This window comes from Trifolium pratense, linkage group LG4 (genome assembly GCF_020283565.1).
Source record: "Trifolium pratense cultivar HEN17-A07 linkage group LG4, ARS_RC_1.1, whole genome shotgun sequence".
NCBI lineage: Eukaryota > Viridiplantae > Streptophyta > Magnoliopsida > Fabales > Fabaceae > Trifolium > Trifolium pratense.
In genome coordinates, this window is record NC_060062.1 from 30,822,493 (window position 1) to 30,843,233 (window position 20,741).

The 20,741-nt window shown below is 35.5% G+C and overlaps 1 protein-coding gene across 1 annotated transcript; it reads left to right on the forward strand.

The window, feature by feature from the left end:
- Positions 1–10,660: 10,660 nt before the first annotated feature.
- Positions 10,661–11,820, forward strand: LOC123922464 (uncharacterized mitochondrial protein AtMg00810-like). Its single transcript, XM_045975181.1, has 2 exons — positions 10,661–10,895; positions 10,955–11,820. Exons 1-2 carry the CDS (start codon positions 10,661–10,663, stop codon positions 11,818–11,820), a joined length of 1,101 nt encoding a protein of 366 aa, XP_045831137.1.
- The last annotated feature ends 8,921 nt before the right edge of the window (positions 11,821–20,741 follow it).

Sequence of the window (20,741 nt, forward strand, 5' to 3'; positions counted from 1 at the left end):
CCATTTTACACGATAAAACAATTTCAGCTGTCAATTTAAGATCAAACAACCTATATTAACGTCGTGCTGAAATCGCTGGAAATTCAATTCATAAGGTTATTAACATAAATATGAATAAGCTACAAGATATCACTTTCAAAACTATTTATTCTGGTCATAAACTTTTGCATATTTGTAGTTTGGATTTTAATTTGTTTACAACAATAAAAAAATTGTTTACATCGTATATCAAAATAATCGTTTGATCATTAGAAAAGTTTTTCACTTGTTTAAAGTCATATAAATGATAATTTGCGAATGTGATACCTTGTCATCAACATTATTCTTTCAGGTAGTAGTATAAGTTTATTCACGTGGTACATAATTTGTTTATAAATTATTGTAACTATCATTACTTGGTATAATAGAAATAGACTATCAATTATGTTTTCCGACTTCGTTAAACAAAGATAGTGATGAATCCCTTTCTTAGCAGTATTATTACACACTTTGGTGAAGAAGCAAAAGTAGTGAACCCAAATTCATGATGTAAAAATTGAAAAACGGGGATAGGATGAGGGTGGTAGTACACTGATTAGAGTAGAAGGTGGCAAATTAAATCATGATAAGTGATGCCATTGGTGATTGAATGAAATGGATGGTTGTGTTGCGTGATGAGAAAGCAACACATGGTGGGTTTGGTTGGATACTAAAGTCATTGGAAATTTGGAACCTGGTCTGCCTTGTGACCCACATCATAGAGAAATTAGTCAATAATTGGACATTGTTTTGGCCGTTAATTAGGCCAATCAATTAGTGATAGATTAGTTGCCATTTGTTTTTTGGAGTTAACTTCCCATGATTAGAGCCACTTTGTGAATGGTCGATATTGTTGGCGCAGCAGAAGCAAGAGTTTGCTTGGTTCAGAGGATGCACGGTTCAGAGGTTGTGTTGCCTCTGACTCTGTTGCACTTCAGAGGATGGTTGCAGGCAAGCTCAGCAGGCACGCAGGCTTGACTGTGGGCAAGCTAGCAGTTTTGCAGAAACTGCTATATACAAGATGAACAAGTTTCTTGATGATTTTGGTGAAAACTGATTATGAAAGCTTAGAGAAAAATAGAAATTTTATTCATCCTTAATGGGCCAAAAGTTATGATTACAATTGATACACTAAGGTGTATTTATACTTGTTACTTAAGCTACAAGTAACTACCTTGGCCTAACTAATTCCTAACAACTTTTGGTAGTTAGACTAACCAACTAACTACCTAGGATCAAACAAAACAAACTTCAAGATGAATTAACTGCTTTCTTAACACTCCTCCTTAATTCATGCTTGAATTGCAAACAACCAGTCCTAAGCTCCTCCTCAAAAACTCAAACCTGTCAAGCTTCACAGTCTTTGTAAAACCATCTGCAAGCTGTACTTCAGTTGGACAATACTGCACTTCAATCATTCCATTTGTCACTTGTTCCCTAATGAAATGAAATCTGGTAGCAATGTGCTTGCTCCTGCCATGTGAAATTGGATTTTTAGCAAGACTTATAGCAGACTTGTTATCAATCCTTAGAATTAGAGGCTTCACTGGTTCACACTTGATTTCTATCATCACTGAATTCAACCAAATTGCTTGACATGCTGCAAAGGTGCCTGCTATATACTCAGCTTCACAAGATGAGAGAGCAGTCACAGCTTGTTTCTTTGTACACCAAGAGATTGCAGCATTATTGAACTTGAAAACATACCCTGATGTGCTCCTCCTATCAGTTATGTCTCCACACCAATCACTATCAGAATACCCTATCAAAGTACTCCCTGCACTGTTTGTACCAATAGGGAATAGCAAGCCAATTTCCAAAGTACCTTTGAGATATCTGAGGATTCTCTTAGCAGCTATCATGTGTGACTTCCTTGGATCATGCATAAATCTGCTGATAACACTCACAGCATAGCATATATCAGGCCTACTGTTGCACACATACCTCAATGAGCCAACTATTTGTCTGAACACAGTTGGATCAACCTTCTCTTCATCTGAGCACTCATCAATTTTTGTATTTGTTTCTGATGGATTTGATAATGGATTGCAGCTTTCCATTTCAAATTTTTCAAGCAATTCACCAATATACTTCTGCTGGTGCATTACTATACCATCTCCTCTTCTCATAAATTCCATTCCTAGAAAGAATGAAAGTTCACCAAGATCAGACATTTCAAATTCACTTTTGAGCTTATCTTTCACTTTTGCAATTTCTGCAATTCTACTTCCAGTTATGAGCAAATCATCAACATACAAGCAGATTATGACAATATCTTCATCTTTAGGGCAATGTACATATATACCAAACTCAGCAGCACACTTTTTAAACCCTATCTGAATCAGAAAGTCATCAATCCTTTTGTTCCATTCTCTAGGAGCCTGTTTCAAGCCATATAGTGCCTTATACAGCTTATACACCATTGATTCTTTTCCTTTTATTTCAAAACCTGGAGGCTGTGACACATACACTTCCTCATCAAGTGGACCATTCAGAAATGCTGATTTCACATCCAGATGGTACAGACTCCATTTGTTCTTACAGGCCAATGCTACAACCAACCTCACAGTCTCTATTCTAGCAACTGGTGCAAACACTTCATTGTAGTCAATTCCATGTTTCTGTAAGAATCCTCTAGCAACTAACCTTGCTTTATGCTTTGAAATTGTGCCATCAGGGTTCAATTTCACTTTGAACACCCATTTCACATCAATTTTCTTTTTCTTGTCTGGCAAGTCAACTAGCTTCCAAGTCTGATTTTTCTCAATTGACTTCAGCTCTTCTTCCATTGCCCTCTTCCACACATTACTTTTCAAAGCATCTCTGTAGTTTAATGGTTCAGAATCAGCTAGTAATGCAAAGTGAATGAGATCACCCTCATCATTCACTGCATTGTCTTGAGTAACTTCACAATCATTCAATCTAGCTGGTACACGTTTGGTTCTTTGAGTCCTTGCAATCATATGAATTCTGTCATCATCATCACTTGATAAATTCATATTACCATCATTATCTGTACCTTGATTCTGAATAGTTTCAGCAGCAGGTTCACCTTCATCACCTCCATCAGATTCATCACTTGAACTTGGATAAATGAAGGTTGACTGCAATTCACTATTGTACACTGGTTCCTTCTCCCATTTCCATTTCTCTTCTTCATTCACAATTACATCCCTGCTAATGTGAACCTTCTGAGTAACTGGATTGTATAGCTTGTAGGCACCAGTTGGATGATATCCTATGAGTATCATTATTTCACTTTTATCCTCAAGTTTGGTTCTTCTAGCATCTGGTACATGCTTATAGCATAATGAGCCAAAAACCTTGAGGTGTTTCACACTTGGCTTCCTCCCACACCAAGCTTCCTCTGGCACAACTTTCAGTTTCTTAGTAGGACATTTGTTCAGAATGTAGGCTGCAGTAAGTACTGCTTCACCCCAGAACTTGTGTGGCAAATTCTTCTGCTTAATCATGCTCCTTGCCATATCTAACAATGTTCTGTTTCTTCTTTCAGCTAGTCCATTGTGCTGTGGTGTGTATGGAGCAGTAACTTCATGTGTAATGCCTTGATTAGTACAGAAGTTCTCAAACTCTCTTGAGGTGTACTCTCCACCACCATCTGTTCTCAGAATCTTAATTGATTTCTCACTTTCTTTTTCAATTAAGACTTTAAACTTCTTGAATACTTCTAAAGCTTCACTCTTTAACTTCAAAGTATATAACCAGATCATTCTGCTATATTCATCAACAAATGTGATGAAATACTTGCTTCCCCCTAATGAAGCAGCTTCAAATGGACCACAGATGTCACTATGAATAACTTGCAATACACCACTAGCTCTCTTAGGCATTTCAGCTACAAAAGGTTTTCTACTGTGCTTACTCTTCACACATATCTCACATATGGATTTCTTAGTCTTAAACTTAGGCAGGCCATACACCAATTCCTTAGAATTTAAATCACTGAGGCTTCTATAGTTCAAGTGTCCATACCTTTTGTGCCAAAGTGCTTCAACCTCATCAATCACTGTGGTAGACATGCACATCATATCTACACTTGAGATTCTACACTTGTAGGTTCTGTTGTTTGACAAGCTGCACATCAAGATCAAGTTCTTCATTTTGTCAAACAGCTTCAGTGCATTATCCTCCATACTTACAGAGAACCCTCTTTGCACCAATTGACCTAAACTGAGCAAATTGCAATTCATACTAGGGACAAATAACACTTCAGAGATGATCACTTTACCTCCCTTCTTACTTTTGATCACTATGTTACCAATACCTTCAGCAGCAAGTTTTCTCCCATCTGCTAGTTTTATACTAGACTTTTTGCTTGCATCAAAATTGGTTAGCCATTCTCTATGTGGTGTCATATGATTTGAACACCCTGAATCAAGAAACCATTCTTCATTCTTCTCACACTCATCCCCTATAGTAGCCATCATCAAGACTGACTTTACATCACTTTCTTCTGCAACATTAGCCTCTTGTTGATCTTTCTTGTACCAACACTCATCTGCAAAATGGCCAAGCTTCTCACAATTGTAGCATTTCACCTTGCTTTTATCAAAGTTCTTCTTTTTGTTTTTACCTTTGGCAAAACCTCCTCCTTTAGAGGATTCAGCTTTGTCATCAGTTTTTGAACTCTGATCTTTAAGCCACTTTGGTTTATCTTTGCCTTTCTTTTTGTAGTTCTTGCCATTATCTTCTTTCTTGTTGGTTTGAGCTTGCAAGGCTTGTTGTTCTTTCTTTTCTGAACCTCTACTGAGAACTTTAATCTCATGTGCTTCCAAAGCACTTTGTAATTCTTCAATTTTCATTGTAGCTGTATCTTTCACATACTCTATAGCTATTACCACATTATCAAAGTTTGGAGTTAAGGATCTAAGCACTTTCTCTACTACCATTTCATCAGTGACAGTCTCTCCACAATTTTGCATTTGATGAACAAGTGCAAGAAGTTTTGAGAAGAAATCACTTACTTTTTGATCCTCTTCCATCACCATAGACTCATATTGCCTCCTAAAGGCCTGCAATTTCACCTTCTTGACCTTGGTTCCACCATCGTGGTAACCCTCGAGTATATCCCAAGCTTCTTTGGACTTAGTTGATTTTGAAATCTTTTCAAAATGCTGTGCATCACAATTCTGCTGGATATAGAACAAAGCCTTGCAATCTTTTTTCTTGTTTTCTTTGTAGGTATTTCTCTGATCATTGGTTGGATTTGCTCCCAACTCATCGTATCCATTCACCACTACCTCAAGACACTCTTGTGCTCCAAATAAGGACTTCATCACTGCACTCCATCTATCCCAATTCTTTCCATCAAGAATCAGAATGTTTGTACCAAAACCTTGGGTGTTCATCTTGAATTTTCAAGAAATCAATCTACACAGCTCACTTTGTGTTTCTCCACTTGATTCCTTCACAATTCACTCTTGTTACCTGTGATTGAACCAGGCTCTTGATGCCAATTGTTGGCGCAGCAGAAGCAAGAGTTTGCTTGGTTCAGAGGATGCACGGTTCAGAGGTTGTGTTGCCTCTGACTCTGTTGCACTTCAGAGGATGGTTGCAGGCAAGCTCAGCAGGCACGCAGGCTTGACTGTGGGCAAGCTAGCAGTTTTGCAGAAACTGCTATATACAAGATGAACAAGTTTCTTGATGATTTTGGTGAAAACTGATTATGAAAGCTTAGAGAAAAATAGAAATTTTATTCATCCTTAATGGGCCAAAAGTTATGATTACAATTGATACACTAAGGTGTATTTATACTTGTTACTTAAGCTACAAGTAACTACCTTGGCCTAACTAATTCCTAACAACTTTTGGTAGTTAGACTAACCAACTAACTACCTAGGATCAAACAAAACAAACTTCAAGATGAATTAACTGCTTTCTTAACAGATATTACATACTTGATCGTTCTAATTTTTTCTTAATAGTTTAGTGATTAGAAATTCCCTCAGAAATTCCACCTTACGGGTGACTCATCGTTTTTTTTGGATTACCATGACATTGATACGGAGTTTTTACCGTTGTTAGCGATAACTAATCTCAGCCAGAGAACCTGTGGAGCACATAAGGTGGGTTCTCCACTTCCAACCAAATTTTTTTCATACGCATGAGCTAGAAATCGAACCCCTGACAACATGCTTAAGGGGACCATACTGATTATAAAAGGAACAAAATTAAAGGATAAGAGAATTAAGATGAGGAATATAGGTTAAGTGTTTTTGAATCCCTCCTCTACTTCTGCTTGGTAATTTGGTGTTATATTGCTTACTATTGCTTTTTATTATCTAGCGGATTAATTTCTAGTTATAAGATGTGCTCTCGCATGTCTTACCCTATTGCAAGTGAAGACGCTATTACTAAATCAAGATAAGAGAACTCATGTTGTCACGTATTAACCTTACCATGTTCTCACGTTAAGCTAGCTTTAATTGAACAGCTGTAAACATGCAGAGTTTAAAGATGTAAATCTTAATCCTATGACCTCTAACATCGGTTACTTATACTACCGTTCCCAGTTCTAGCTAGTTATATTATATTTTAGTTCGGGATTAGAAGTGTTGTCACAATATCACCTCTAATAGTTCATGCAATTATATGGCTGGAATTAAGAATAAAGCATTATAATAAAGATAATAAGAGATAATAAACTAAATATTAATTAATATAAACTTATAAGAACCAAATTACTCCCTTCGGTCCTTTTTATAAGGAACACTTAGGGCAAAAAATTTGGTCCTTTTTATAAGAAACTTTGACCAATTTTCAAATGTTTTAAATGTTCAATTTCACTTATGCCCTTATTTATTATGAGAGAGAATTTAAAAATAAGTAAGTTAGTTGAATAAAGAGTAATTAAATAAGGGTATACATGGAAAAAATAAAATTTATAAGAGTATTAAATGAAAATAACTATGTTAAATGTGCTTCATTGGTCTGTGTGATTTTTTGAAAGTGTTTCTTATAATAATAAGGACCGGATGGAGTACATTGTATCAAACATTCATAGAGGAAGTCATCTACTTGACCTAACCTAAAGGTATTTTAGCTACTCATAGGCATATTGGCTACTCATAGGTATTTTAGCTACTCATAGGCATATTAGCTACTCATAGCTACTCATAGGTATTTTAGCTACATAAAAAGAAACCCCGATTCCTTGCAGAAGAAGTCGTGTATCCATATGGTGGGGGAGAGTTGCCTTCCCTTGAGAGCTTCTTAGCCCTCCTTGATTCTCCTCCTTTGCTCCTTAGAGAGTTATACTTCTCTAAATTTCTGATCGAATGAATAATTTTGAAGGATGAGGGTCTATTTATAGTTTTTTTTAGCAAGCTTGAGCTTTTTCATCGTGTCCCATCATGCCACGAAGGCTTCAGGAATTTTCCATTGTGGTACGATAGGCCAGGATTTGTTACCAAAATTTGCAAGAAGGGTTTTTCGCACGGGCCACATTATGTCCGAAATCCGTGTGAAAACAATTTTCCGTCCGAAATTCGTGTGAAAGATGTTTGAATTTCGTCTGAAAATCTGTCCCAAAACAACATTTTTCTAGTAGTGAAAATATATCTCCCGGTATCGTGGCATGATATGCTTCATCGTGGTACAATGGATTCAGCTGATTTCTTCAATTTTTGCTCCTTGTTATGCATTTTCTTCTATTCTTGTTTTTTGGTCAAGTAACTTCGTAATTTTAGGTATTTGCTTGCATTTGGTCTTCAATCTAACTAAAAAGCATTAAAAACTAACATAAATACTACCTAAAAACATCATATAAATTTCTATCATCAAAGCTTAAAGCACAAAATCAATTCGTGATTATGGTAATTCGTGATTATGGTGTCTTTTCACCTTCATCGTTCACTTTCTAATGTTATTTCTTTCGTTTATCAATGACTACCGCTCCTGCACCTGTCAAGTCTCAACCTCTTCACAATTTCTCTTTCCCCTTCTTGAAATGGGGCGGCACCATAAAGAATCACACCAACACCAATAACCCTTAGGTGAAAGTTTTGGGTTTGCAGGATCTGGAAATGATATTGAAAGAAAGAAGAAAACAACGACCGAATTGTTGAAACTTACAACAGATAAGTTGAAAAGTTGAAGAAAGAAAAAGACTATTGCATTTGGAAAGTGATTCAAAGACACACAAACAAGATTCAACTGAGGGTGTTTTTAGATTTGAGATTTGGGATTTAGGGTTTATGTTTTTAGATTTTGGAATGTGTTTTTAGATTTGATGATGATAAGTCATGAATTTGGTGGTGTTGATGATAAAGATAAAATAAGCTTTTTTATTTAATTAATTTTTAATATTTTAATAAAAAATGACATGGAAAATAAATTTTCCAATTCATTAATGCCACCTATGTGCCAAGTGAAAACACCACATCATCAAAAGAGAAAGGAGACTAAAAAAATATGTTGACTTTGTTAATACGAGATAAAAAAGTTGGTTTTGAAAATAAGAAGACCAAATATTCAAAAATATCAAAATAGGGTGACCAAAAATGCATTTAAATCTAGTTTTTAAAATAGAAAACCATATATATGCATGAATAAACGTGAGTCTACATTCTGTTAGAACATTTTGTGTTGGGGGACTGCTGCAAATACTCGAACAAGAAGATGATGAAGACAGACATAATGATGGTGCATATAAATTTCAAAGCGTGTGTGGACACACTAAACTTTAGGTTCTATATTCGCCCCCATCACTTTATGTAAACCAGATGCAAATGGGTTCACCAACGAATCCCCTTCATGATACTTTGGAAACCTTGACATGGATTGCACATACATATCAAGCATATCGATCAATAATATTTTACGGAATAAAGTTCCCTCAAATACTCTCGTGCACTAGAGAAATGATTCAAATGAATAAATGATGTAGGAATATATTTGGTAGAGTTCTGACTCATGAAACTCGTGATTTTTTTTTATGTGTGTTTTCTGCCTCCTAAGTGTCTCTATTTATAAAGAAACTTATGTCAAATGATGAAGGGATGTAATATTTTAAAGGTTTTCAAAAATATAAATTTGAATTTCAAATTCAAGTGGTCAAGTCTTGATATTTTGTGAAACTGAGGTTAACGTTGTCGGTTTGTTCAAAAATTGGAGAAAACGATGTTAGTTAATTACTTCTATTTAATGCAAGTATATATATGAATCAAATTAGTTTGCTCATGCATGTTTTTCTTTTCCGATATTTAAAGGTTGATAGCAAAATTAGTTTTGGTGAGGATGGACGTAGAGTCTTCGTATTATTGAAGAAAACTTTCATGATTCAAGAACTGATAGTCAGGTACACATTTATAATTTTTTTTTTGGTACAATACACATTTATAATATTAAGTCTAATATAATTTAAGCGCAAAAAAAATCTGATTTTACACGAATGTAAGTGTTATGAATACAACTTTTCCTTCGAAAATTGTTCCGTAAAGGTAGGTAGTTCATTTCGAATTTCAGATTTTTCACATATGTATTTTTAAAATAAAAAATAGAAACATTAAAAAAACAATATGTTGGACATATTTTAAATTTTAATACATTGTTATTTTCTAAAAAAAAATTAATAATTTAATAAATAAAATTATATATCATATCATAATTGAGATTTTGAATTAGGAATTTTTTAATTAATTATTTGTAATTAAATAATTTTAATATAAAAATGAATCAAATTTTAAAGCTCGTTTTTTTTTGTACTACTATGATATTGGTATTATTGTATTAAGTTTCCACCGCCGTTAGCGATGACTAATCTCCATCGGGGAACCTGTGGGGCACACAAGGTGGGTTCTTTCCTCTCAGCCAAATTTTCTCCATACGCATAAGCCAAGAATCGCGCGCCTGACCACATGAGCTGTTAGGATGCTCAATTATGTTAGTTGTTTAGTCTAATTGTGTACATAAGTGTTGTTTAGTTGGTTGCTTGGGCCTTAAGAAAAGCTGGCTTGCAGCTGGCCTGCGCGCGCGTGCCTTGGCTTGAGCCTGCGAGCTTGGCTGCTGGCCTGCGTGCCTTGCCTAAAGCCTAAGCCTGTTTTGTATTGTGACATTGCTTATATAAAGGCTTGTATTGTTGTGAGCAATTAATGAGAAGTACTGATTTACTTCAACAATTGGTATCAATATACCTTTTGGAAACGATCCAAACCCATCTTTGTCTAATAACCGAAGTTAGTTACACAAAGAACCAAAGTTAGTTACAAGCAAAACCATAATCTGTTTCAAGAAAGCTCTGATTCAAGCTTCCATGGCTGAATCAAGCAACTATATGCAACCTTCTATACCAAGATTCGATGGCTTCTACGATCATTGGGCCATGCTTATGGAAAATTTGCTGCGTTCTAAGGAGTATTGAGATTTGATCGAGAATGGTGTGATTGTAGCACCTGTAAATGCAACGCAGGAGCAATTGAAGTCAGCAGAGGAAAGTAGATTAAAAGATCTGAAAGCAAAGAACTATCTTTTTCAAGCAATTGATGGAACAATTCTTGAAACCATTCTTTCTAGCGATACAGCTAAAGAAATTTGGGATTCTATGCGATTGAAGTATCAAGGATCAACCAAAGTGAAAAGAGCACAGTTGTAGGCTCTGAGGAAAGAATATGAATCTCTGAATATGAAGATTGGAGAGTCAATTGATGATTACTTCTCACGCACTCTAACCATTGTTAACAAGATGAAGATGCATGATGAAGCCATGACTCAAGGTACAGTAGTTGAAAAGATCTTGCGTTCTTTAACTTCAAGATTCAACTATGTAGCTTGTTCAATTGAAGAATCGAACGATGTCACTACCTGGACCGTGGATCAATTGCAAAGCAGCTTGCTGGTTCATGAACACAGAATGAAAGGTCAAAGAGATGAAGAATCATAGTAGTGAGTCTCTATGTTGATGACTTGATCTTCACAGGCAATGATCAAAAGTTATTTGCTGATTTCAAGAGTTCTATGGAAAGAAATTTTGCAATGACTGATTTAGGTAAGATGAGATACTTCCTTGGTGTGGAAGTAAAGCAAGATGGTAATGGAATATTTTTGTATCAACAAAAATATGCAGTTGAAATCTTGCAGAGATTTGGAATGTATGATTGTAATAGTGTAAGCAACCCTATAGTACCTGGAAGTAAATTGCAGAAAGATGAATCAGGACAAGCCAGCAATGCAACACTCTATAAGCAAATGGTAGGTTGTTTGATGTACTTGCTTGCCACCAGACCTGATCTTGCTTTTTCTGTGTGCTTAGTGGCAAGATATATGGAAAGGCCAACTGAAATCCATATGGCTGCTGTGAAAAGAATACTTAGATACTTGAAAGGAACAACTAGCTATGGTTTATGGTATGAAAGAGGCAAAGGAGAAGAGTTAGTTGGTTGGTCTGATTCTGATTATGCTGGTGATATTGATGACAGAAGAAGCACATTTGGCTATGTGTTTATGATTGGTACCAAGGCAGTTTCATGGTCATCTAAGATGCAACCAATTGTGACATTATCTACCACTGAAGCTGAATTTATTGCTGCAGCTAGTAGTGCCTGTCAAGGAATTTTGCTGTCCAGAATTTTGACTCAAATTGATGCAAGGGAGAAAAGCTGCATTACCATATATTGTGACAATAGCTCATCAATAAAGCTATCTAAGAATCCTGTGATGCATGGAAGAAGCAAGCACATAGATGCGAGGTTTCATTTCTTAAGGGATCTGACTAAGGAAGGTAAAGTTCAGCTAGTTCACTGCACATCCTTTGAGCAAGTTGTAGACATAATGACCAAGCATTGAGTTTCGAAAGCTTCAGCAGGAACAGAGATAAGCTGGGATTGTGCACATTGGAATTGATAAATTGATTTTAAATGATGTTCAACTTAGGGGAGCAAATGTTAGGATGCTCAATTATGTTAGCTGTTTAGTCTAATTGTGTACATAAGTGTTGTTTAGTTGGTTGCTTGGGCCTTAAGAAAAGCTGGCCTGCAGCTGGCCTGCGCGCGTGTGCCTTGGCTTGAGTCTGCGAGCTTGGCTGTTGGCCTGTGTGCCTTGCCTAAAGCCTAAGCCTGTTTTGTATTGTGACATTGCCTATATGAATGCTTGTATTGTTGTGAGCAATTAATGAGAAATACTGATTTACTTCAACATGAGCCAATTCATTGTTTGTATTTTTAAGCTCGGAATTAAATCCGTAAAAATGAACTTTAAAAAAGACACCGTAAAAATGTATGTTTTAAAAAAAGAAAATACAAAACTGTGGATTTCCATCAATTAGTAATTAATAATGTAAAGGGTGTAAGTTACTGCTAGTGCTACTATAAATATGTGCTTAAGAAATTGGTTAGACCGAAAGAAGAAGAAGAGAAAATAGAGAAAACAGAGAAAAGTAGTAGAGGGGGAAAGGTTTACAAAAGTCACACAACCTTGGTATGTCATTTTTGTCTATTTTATATTGTTTGTGTAATTGATTTGTATAGAATAGGATGATGATGATGTTGTTGTTGTTATTCCTTTTTTTTCCCCTCTTAGATAGAATGCATATCAAGGCTAATGTTACGGTGACCACCTTCACAAGTGGTCCACTGTGGACAAGTGATCTACCGAATATGAATTTTACGAAATTCACTTTTGAATTGAAAGTTTATATCGTATAGATCATCCATAAATTTTTTAAATTTTTTTGAAAATCATTTGATATGTTATTGAGAGCCATCAAGATTTACGTTATTTAATAAACCGTTAATTTTAATGTGTCTCAATAACATATCAAATAATTTTCAATTTTTCTAAATTTTTCCATAGATGATCTATTTCATATAAACTTTGAATCCAACAGTAAATTTTGTAAAATTCGTATTCATTATAATGTTATTCATGACTGGTCCACCATGGACCACTTGATGAAGTAGTTCATATTAAAATTTACCTGGAAGTCATCATAGGTTAATTTTTATGTAATTCTAAAAATGAAAATAAGCACATCCATTGTATAAGACCGTGAGATATATATATTTTTGTATGCACCTGTAAATCGGGTAAATGAGAAACTAGAATTAAACATGTTTAGTTTATGTGATTTGTTCCATTTTGGCTGCAATTATAGGGAAAAAGGATGAGATCAGGGATTATGGGCTTAACACTCAAAGCCCGTTTTGTTTTAAAAAATAAAATTACTTTTTCCACCCTACGCCATTTCTCGCGCGCCCTTTAAGTCGTGGATACCCCAAAAATACTATACTTTTAAAACGTCTGCTACTTAAATAGAGGATAATGATAACTCCGTTAGAGTTTAGAGGACATATTCAAGGGAGTTTAGAGGACCTTTTGATGAGATTTTAAGTTTAGAATAAGTGAAATTCATGGTTTTGAAGAGTTGGTTTATGTGGAAGAAATAAGGAAAAACTGTCAAAAAGTGTTGCGGAAAGTCTAAAAAGCTGTCAAAAGTGTTGCTGAAGGCCTTAAGCTGTCAAAAAAGTGTTGTTGTAGGTCTGTCACGCTGGGCGTGGAAGTTTCACGCTGGGCGTAATTAATTGGATTTTTTGTTGGTTTGGCTGCTGGTTTTCACGCTGGGCGTGGTGCTTATCATGCTGGGCGTGATAGATCTGACAAGATGAAAAGTATAAGTTGGAAACTCATTTTTTGGGAGAAGGTTACGAAATTTTGGATCAAAGTGAGTCTTTGGAGCTGAGTTCAAGCAACAAGAAGGTGAATCCAAGCAAGGAATCAAGTGTGGAAACTCATCTAATTCCTCTTGTCATGAAGATTTCAATTCTTTTCATCCATGTAATTTCCTCTTTCACTATGTTTGACTAAATTCTTAGATTTGATTTCTAGGGGATTTTCATTGTTCTTTGTTTGAACCATGTGAACTTGATTGTATGCAATTGGATTATGATCTAGTTTCAATTGATTATTTCTTGCACTTAATGCATCATATAATTTGACGAAATTGTGTGATGAACTTAATAGTTGATTTATCATAAGAATGGAAATTAGATATGGACCTAGGAATGATTGAACAATTGATAATCACTTTAGAGATTTAGGTTTATTGATTGTGATTTAGGAATCAATGCTTGTGAAAACCTCACTTAAACACAAATTCACTCAAGAGATTGGGGAGTTGTGATTAAGTGAGAGGATTATTATCAAGAGATTGGTAATAATCATTTTATTGATTCAATCTTGAAACTAGTTGAGTAGTTTATGAGTATATAATATGATTCACCAAACAAATTACTATGAAATGAACCGAAGAGATCCAATCGCCCGCCAACCGTTCGATAAAATTCCAATATTCGTTTTCAACAAATTCTTATGAACAAAACCCCCAAATATTCTTTTATTTTCTTTTAAAGCATTGGTTTAATTGTTTTGGTTCAAAGTTAAAGACAATCCTCGTGGACACGATATCTTAATTACTACTTGACGATAATTGTATACTTGCAATTTATCTATCAGACAACATTAAAAAAAATTCCAATTTTTATCACGTCTGCTACTTAAGTAGCGGAAGGGTAAAATGGAAAAGATGTAGGGCGCGCGAGTAACTGGTATAGTGGTAAAAGCAAAAAAAACTATAACAAAGGACTTCAAGAATTTCTTTTCGCATCCTACTGGCTTCTCACACGCCTCGTTTTCAATTTTACCCTTTCGTTACTTAAGTAGTCGACTAGTTGGTGGTCAAGTCTCCTGCATCAGTCAAAGGTCTGCCCACTTGTGCAGCCAAAATTGCTACAAATAAAACCATTGAGTTGGTGAGGTCTCACGTGAAATTCTAGCATGCAAGTAACAAATGTCGTGTATGACGTCGAGACACCAGAATCTGGAATGTTAAGAGTAATGCAAGACATCGCAACAACACAAGGCATGATAGAAAAGTTAAAATAAACTGCATGAAGTAAATAACACAAGTTATTTGTTAACTCAGTTCGATTCAACGTCACCTACTCTGGGGGCATCCAAGCCAGGAAGGAAATTCACTATAATAGAATTAGTTTGAAGCCCTATGTAAACAACCTCAGATTTACCGTCTTTGCATCTAACCACTACCCATACTATTTCTACATAGAAACTCCTAGATATGAGACCCCTCTCACTTCCCCTCAATCACACATCCGGTTATTAGAAATAACTTCACACAAGAAGGAGACAACTCCAATAAAACAAACTTAACTCCGTACTTAAAAGCTTAAGAGTGGTTCACAATTACAACTCAATTAAAACAATCCAGCTCTAGTATCATGGTGAATAACATAAACTAAAACTAAATCTATTCAGTTTTAGAAATGAGATCTAAAAGGATGAAGATAAATATAACATACCTTTAACCATTTTTCAAGACATGGATAGAGAGATGGCGTTGGATTGGAGCAGAGTGGCGGATTCGCAGCGGTGACAACAGATTGCGGTCGACATATAGCGGTAATGAAGCAAAGCGAAGAGGTTGAGTGTGGTGGCCGGGAACAGTAATGGCCGGGGCGAGATTTTGGTGTAATGATTTAGCGACTCCGCTATGTATTTTTCTTTTGTTGTATTTTGATTTAGTTGGTGGAGCCGATTAGTATAATGACCGGACCTATATTATATTATTAAAATATAAGTGTATACAGCGGCTCCACTAACTTATATTATATTTAATTTTTTTTTGTCAAATATAATATAAGTTAGTGGAGCCGCTAAGTGTTTACACTTATATTTTAATAATATAATATAGGTCTGGTCATTATACTAATCGGCTCTAACAACAAAATCAAAATACATAGTGGAATCGCTAATATAATATAAGTTAGTGGAGCCGCTAAGTGTGTACACTTATACTTTAATAATATAATATAGGTCCGATCATTATACTAATCGGCTTCAACAACAAAATCTCGCCCCCGCCTCCCTAAATCATCAAACCAAAATCTCGCCCCCGCCGTTACTGTTCCTAGCCACCACACCTAGCCCCTTCGCTTTGCTTCATTACCGCTATATCTTGACCGCAATTTGTTGTCACATCCAACGTCATCTCTCTATCCGTGTCTTGCAAAATGGTTAAAGGTATGTTATATTTCTCTTCATCCTTTTAGATCTTATTTCCAAATCTGAATAGATTTAGTTTTAGTTTATGTTATTCACCAAGAATGTACTATGACATTCTCTAGGTGGTCTTGTTGGGTAGTGACAACCTCAACCAGCATCTCCAAATTGTTTTCTTTTTCAAAATATTCTCTCTTTCTTTTCTGTAATATTGAACCAATTAGTCCAACCAAGGAGATTTACATATATATATATCTGGTTAGGTCATGAGCAGTGTTGATTAGGTCATCAAAATTGTAAACCCTTTCTGGGAGTACTTGTTTTCTTTTTGAGAACTTCTCAAAGCTTTCCAAACAGACTTCATGAATCAAGGGTGTTGATTTATTGAGTTTCTTGATCAGGATATCTTCTTCCTCGGAAGATTCAAATTTTTTGGAGGGTTTTAGTTTGGATTTAGAAGATGAATCTTTCCTAGAGTAACCAACTTCTGAAAGCCAAACTCTAGCAAAACCTAGATCTGCTGAAACTCTAGCTCAATCTAGTTTGAATGATGTTGATGAGAATGCTATTGTGTTACCTACCAAAATGATGCTGAAACTCCGTTGTTAGTTCTCTCAAACCAATAATACTTGAGTCTGATGTTGTGCCGGATGTCTCAACATCCTTGGCCCAAGCTGGTCAAAATGCTGAAACTATGCCAAAAAACCCTGAAGAGGAGTCTGAGTCAGCTTATGAAAATGAAAAATCTCAAACTAAGATAGTGACTGATGAAGAGGAGGAAGTTTCTAGTGATGTTGTTGTGAACTCTCAATCTGGTGAGAGTGAGAAGACTGTTTCTAATAATGAGGAAGAAAATATGTCTGTTGATAAAGTTGAGCTTGTTGTGAAGGTTGTTGTGGATGCGGATGATCTTGATTCCAAAGATCAACCATTGGAGAAAAGTCTAGGTCCAAGCATAGCCAAGAGATTAAGAAACATGAAAGGTTGTGCCATCTACAAGCAAGCCCACTGTGGCATCCAAGAAAACAACTGGTGTTGGTTATGAAGGGTCGGAGCAAGGTTATGCACCCTACTGACAAAGATTGAAAGAAGGTATGAATTGTATCTCTCTTGCACTTATTGGTTAATCAAAGATTGTTTTAACCAAAATTTGCCAAAGAGGGATATTGTTCTCACACCTCTCCAACTATCTTTCTCATGCTTCTTTTCTTTTAATAGTAAAATTCAGTGTGTTTTAGTCAGTTCGTGCGTAAACGGCCGCATATATAGTTCGTCGTCGGCTACTCATACCGCTCTCACCGGTGTTGTTTAGTCATCATGGTTGCAAACAGTATGGTAATCGATTAGAGTCTTATTATGTCCAAATTGAGAAATAGCATGACTAGATGAAACATCTTCTACCAAACTGGATACTAGAGCTTCTCGGATAGAATTTTCCCCGGCACAAATGGGACTATCCTTATCCCATGTTTTAATCTCAATCATTTCTTAGCCATTTATTTTAATCTGATGACTAGTATTTATTCTTACCATTCTCATATGATATATTTACAAAATGATTTACAAAATCTCAATTTTTATGTGAGGTTTTTTCCATAATAACAAAGTTGACATTCATCGAGGGATAATTTATGCAAGAGTGGAGTCTGTCGTGAGTACGTTTGGGTCGCAATTTGTAATTAATGGCCTTTGGACGTAGAAAATTAGGATAATATATCGCTATACGAAAATGAAGAGGATGCTATTTGCACTTTTGCACCCATTTTATCTTAATACAGCCCAAGTGTAAATTCATTTGAAATGTGTCCCAAAATATAAGGAAATTTTTTTCTCTTTTTTGTCCCAAATTATAAGAGAAAAACACAAAATATTTGTTTTTTTAAGATTTCTTTTTGCTTATTCTCATAAAATTAAATATAAATTGCATTTAATTTACTTTCTCTCTTATCTTTTCCATAATCAATATAAATTATTTTTACATCTTCCTATACAACTATTTTCAAGAAAAACACAACTAAAAAAAATATATTTCAAATTATTATGTTTTGGTTTTAAGTTTTTTTTTTCTCTTATAATTTAGCATGGATGAAGTATATCTTAAACTCTTTTTCCCCAACCAAACAATATATTACTACCTCTGTCTCTAATTGTAAAACCTTTTGAGATTTTTCTTTGTCCCTTTTTATAAGACCCCTTTCAAATTTTCAAGGGCATTAAATATTTTTTTGTCAACATATACCCCTAATTATAGTGCATCTTTTTCTACAACCTCTAATAAATATACTACAAAAACATTAACTCATTCTCTCTCACGAAGAATAAAATTGTAAAAGCAATACTAATTATCAACAAATTTAATACCACAATCAACTTTCTTAATCTCTGTGTTTTTCTCAAAAGAATCTTATATTTAGGGATAGAAGTATAGGAGTGGTAGCTTAGTTTAAGCCTATACTTGTATATAAGATAACTATGTTATTAGTTTGTTAAGAGTTTTATGCTGATCTTAAATATAGTCAAGGTTGATAGTATATATTTTATTTCACTAAATATTTGATATACAATTGGTGTGTGTATATATACATAGTACATGATAGAACTAACCTTGATTATATTTAATATTAGCATAAAATTCTTAACAAACTAATAACATAGTTATCTTATATACAAGGATAAACTTAAACTAAGCTATCACTCCTATAAGAGGTACTCTCTCCGTTTTTGTATAAGTGTATAGTTAGAATGATAACACCAAATTAAGAAAGTAGATTTTTGCATCTCATCTTTCTATTATACCCTCATCTAAATTCACCAATAAATTCATATTTTTTTGTACCTAGTACTTATCTTATTAAAATCTTCAATGAACAATTATTATAGGTAACAAATTATGTTTAAATCTGAATATAACAAGGAAGTAACAAATTTTCCTATCGTAAACAAAAAATGAACAAACTTTCTTTTAAAAAAAAACTTTAGTTTTTCAAATATATATATATATATTGAAAAAGATAACAATAATTGACAAAGGGTATAACTGACAAATTGTATTCTTGAAACACAAACTATATAGTTTATTAAAAACGCTGAATATGATAGAACTGTACACTTATACGAAAACGGAGGGAATAGTATTATATTTAATAAGCATAACAATTTTGGTTAATGTAATTAATAACTACAAATCCACTGATTATTCTTGAAAATCTAAAATATGAATGTATTATCATTTTATGTGGATTTTTCCTCTTCGCAGACGAAGTAATAAAAATCACATGAAATTTACGCCCACAACTACAAAATTCTAAACTCGAATCCAAATAAAAATAGTTAGCCTAAAAATATTAACATTACTAGCTGAGTTTTACGGACTCCGTAGATTTTTTTCCTAACAAAAAAATGTCAACAAGCAAAGTTTGTGATTGGAACTTTAATTTTATTTGTTGCTGTGATTTGATAGAGTAGACCGCTTTTTTAATTTTTTTTCCTGTTTTTTGCGATGTATGTTGAAACAAACTACAGATGCATGCATAGAGGCTTCTGTGAATTAATAATTACTTTTCTATGATAAAGTTTTTGACTTTGTGCAATAGCTAGATCAAGTTACTTGTGAATATGGTCACAAATCGTCTGTATTAAAGTACCCCCAACTAGTTACTTGTGAATATAAGATTTATATTATGAATCAAAGATTTATATTATGATTAGATTAGATTAGATTAGATGAATTAATAATGATTATTGTTCTGGGCCGAGCTTAGAGCTCGAGCATCAGAGGGTGTCGAACACACAAACCATCCGAGCACGTCCTAACGGTCAGATACCCTTGCGTATTGTAACGGCCGTAAACCGGAATGATGAGCATTTACTGCACATCAAGGCCTCCAAGCCGTTTTCCGGCAGCCACTTGATGGCCATTAATGCCATCAAGGGCCTTAGCCCAGCGCTGGGGGCTATATATATGCATCTCCACTTCATTTGCAAGGTACGCATTTTATAGCTAAGAAAACCTTACACACATACTGACTTGAGCGTCGGAGTGCCTGCAGGTACACAACCCCCCTCCGCTCCAACAGGGGTCTCAAACGCTCTCAACCACCGCAAACGCCGGCGAAGTCGCATCGTTCTGGTCAACACGATCAGTGGCGCCGTCTGTGGGAACCGTAGTTTCCCTGTTTATTCAAACCAAAAACTAAAAAACTTCCTCAAAACACCCTTTCACGACCAATGGCTGGCGTTAACAACCACCAAATCCCGGAGCACGTGGCGGAGAACCATGGATCACCGATGGACTACGCAGCGTACCACCCAGGGGACGGCCAATTCGCCTCCGTAACGGAAGATGGCCAGGGAGAGCAAAACGCGCATTACGAGCCCTACAACCCAGAAGAACCGCAGATCCCTGTGGCTACCCCGCCACAGGCGACTCCGGCAGCGGCTATCCCTCCGGGCGTTCCCATGCAAGAAATGATGGCTGCGCTGGTCAATGCAATCAACCGCCAGTCGGACTTACTGCTGCAACAGAACCAGCGATTCGAGCAGCAGAATCAAAGGCTCGAGCAACAAAGCCGTCGCATCGACGCAATTGCCGAGTCGAGGATCACGGCGCAAGCTCGCCCAGCTCGCCGTTCACCCACACCAGTGAGGAGCAGAACCTACTCCAGGTCTCGCTCACCACCTCGCCACAGAAGCGA

Coding starts and splice junctions, on each gene's coding strand:
- LOC123922464 (XM_045975181.1), top strand. CDS start 10,661: ATGAAGATTGGAGAGTCAATTGATGATTACTTCTCACGCACTCTAACC. Junction 10,896..10,954: donor TCATGAACACAGAATGAAAG/GTCAAAGAGATG, acceptor TGATCTTCACAG/GCAATGATCAAAAGTTATTT.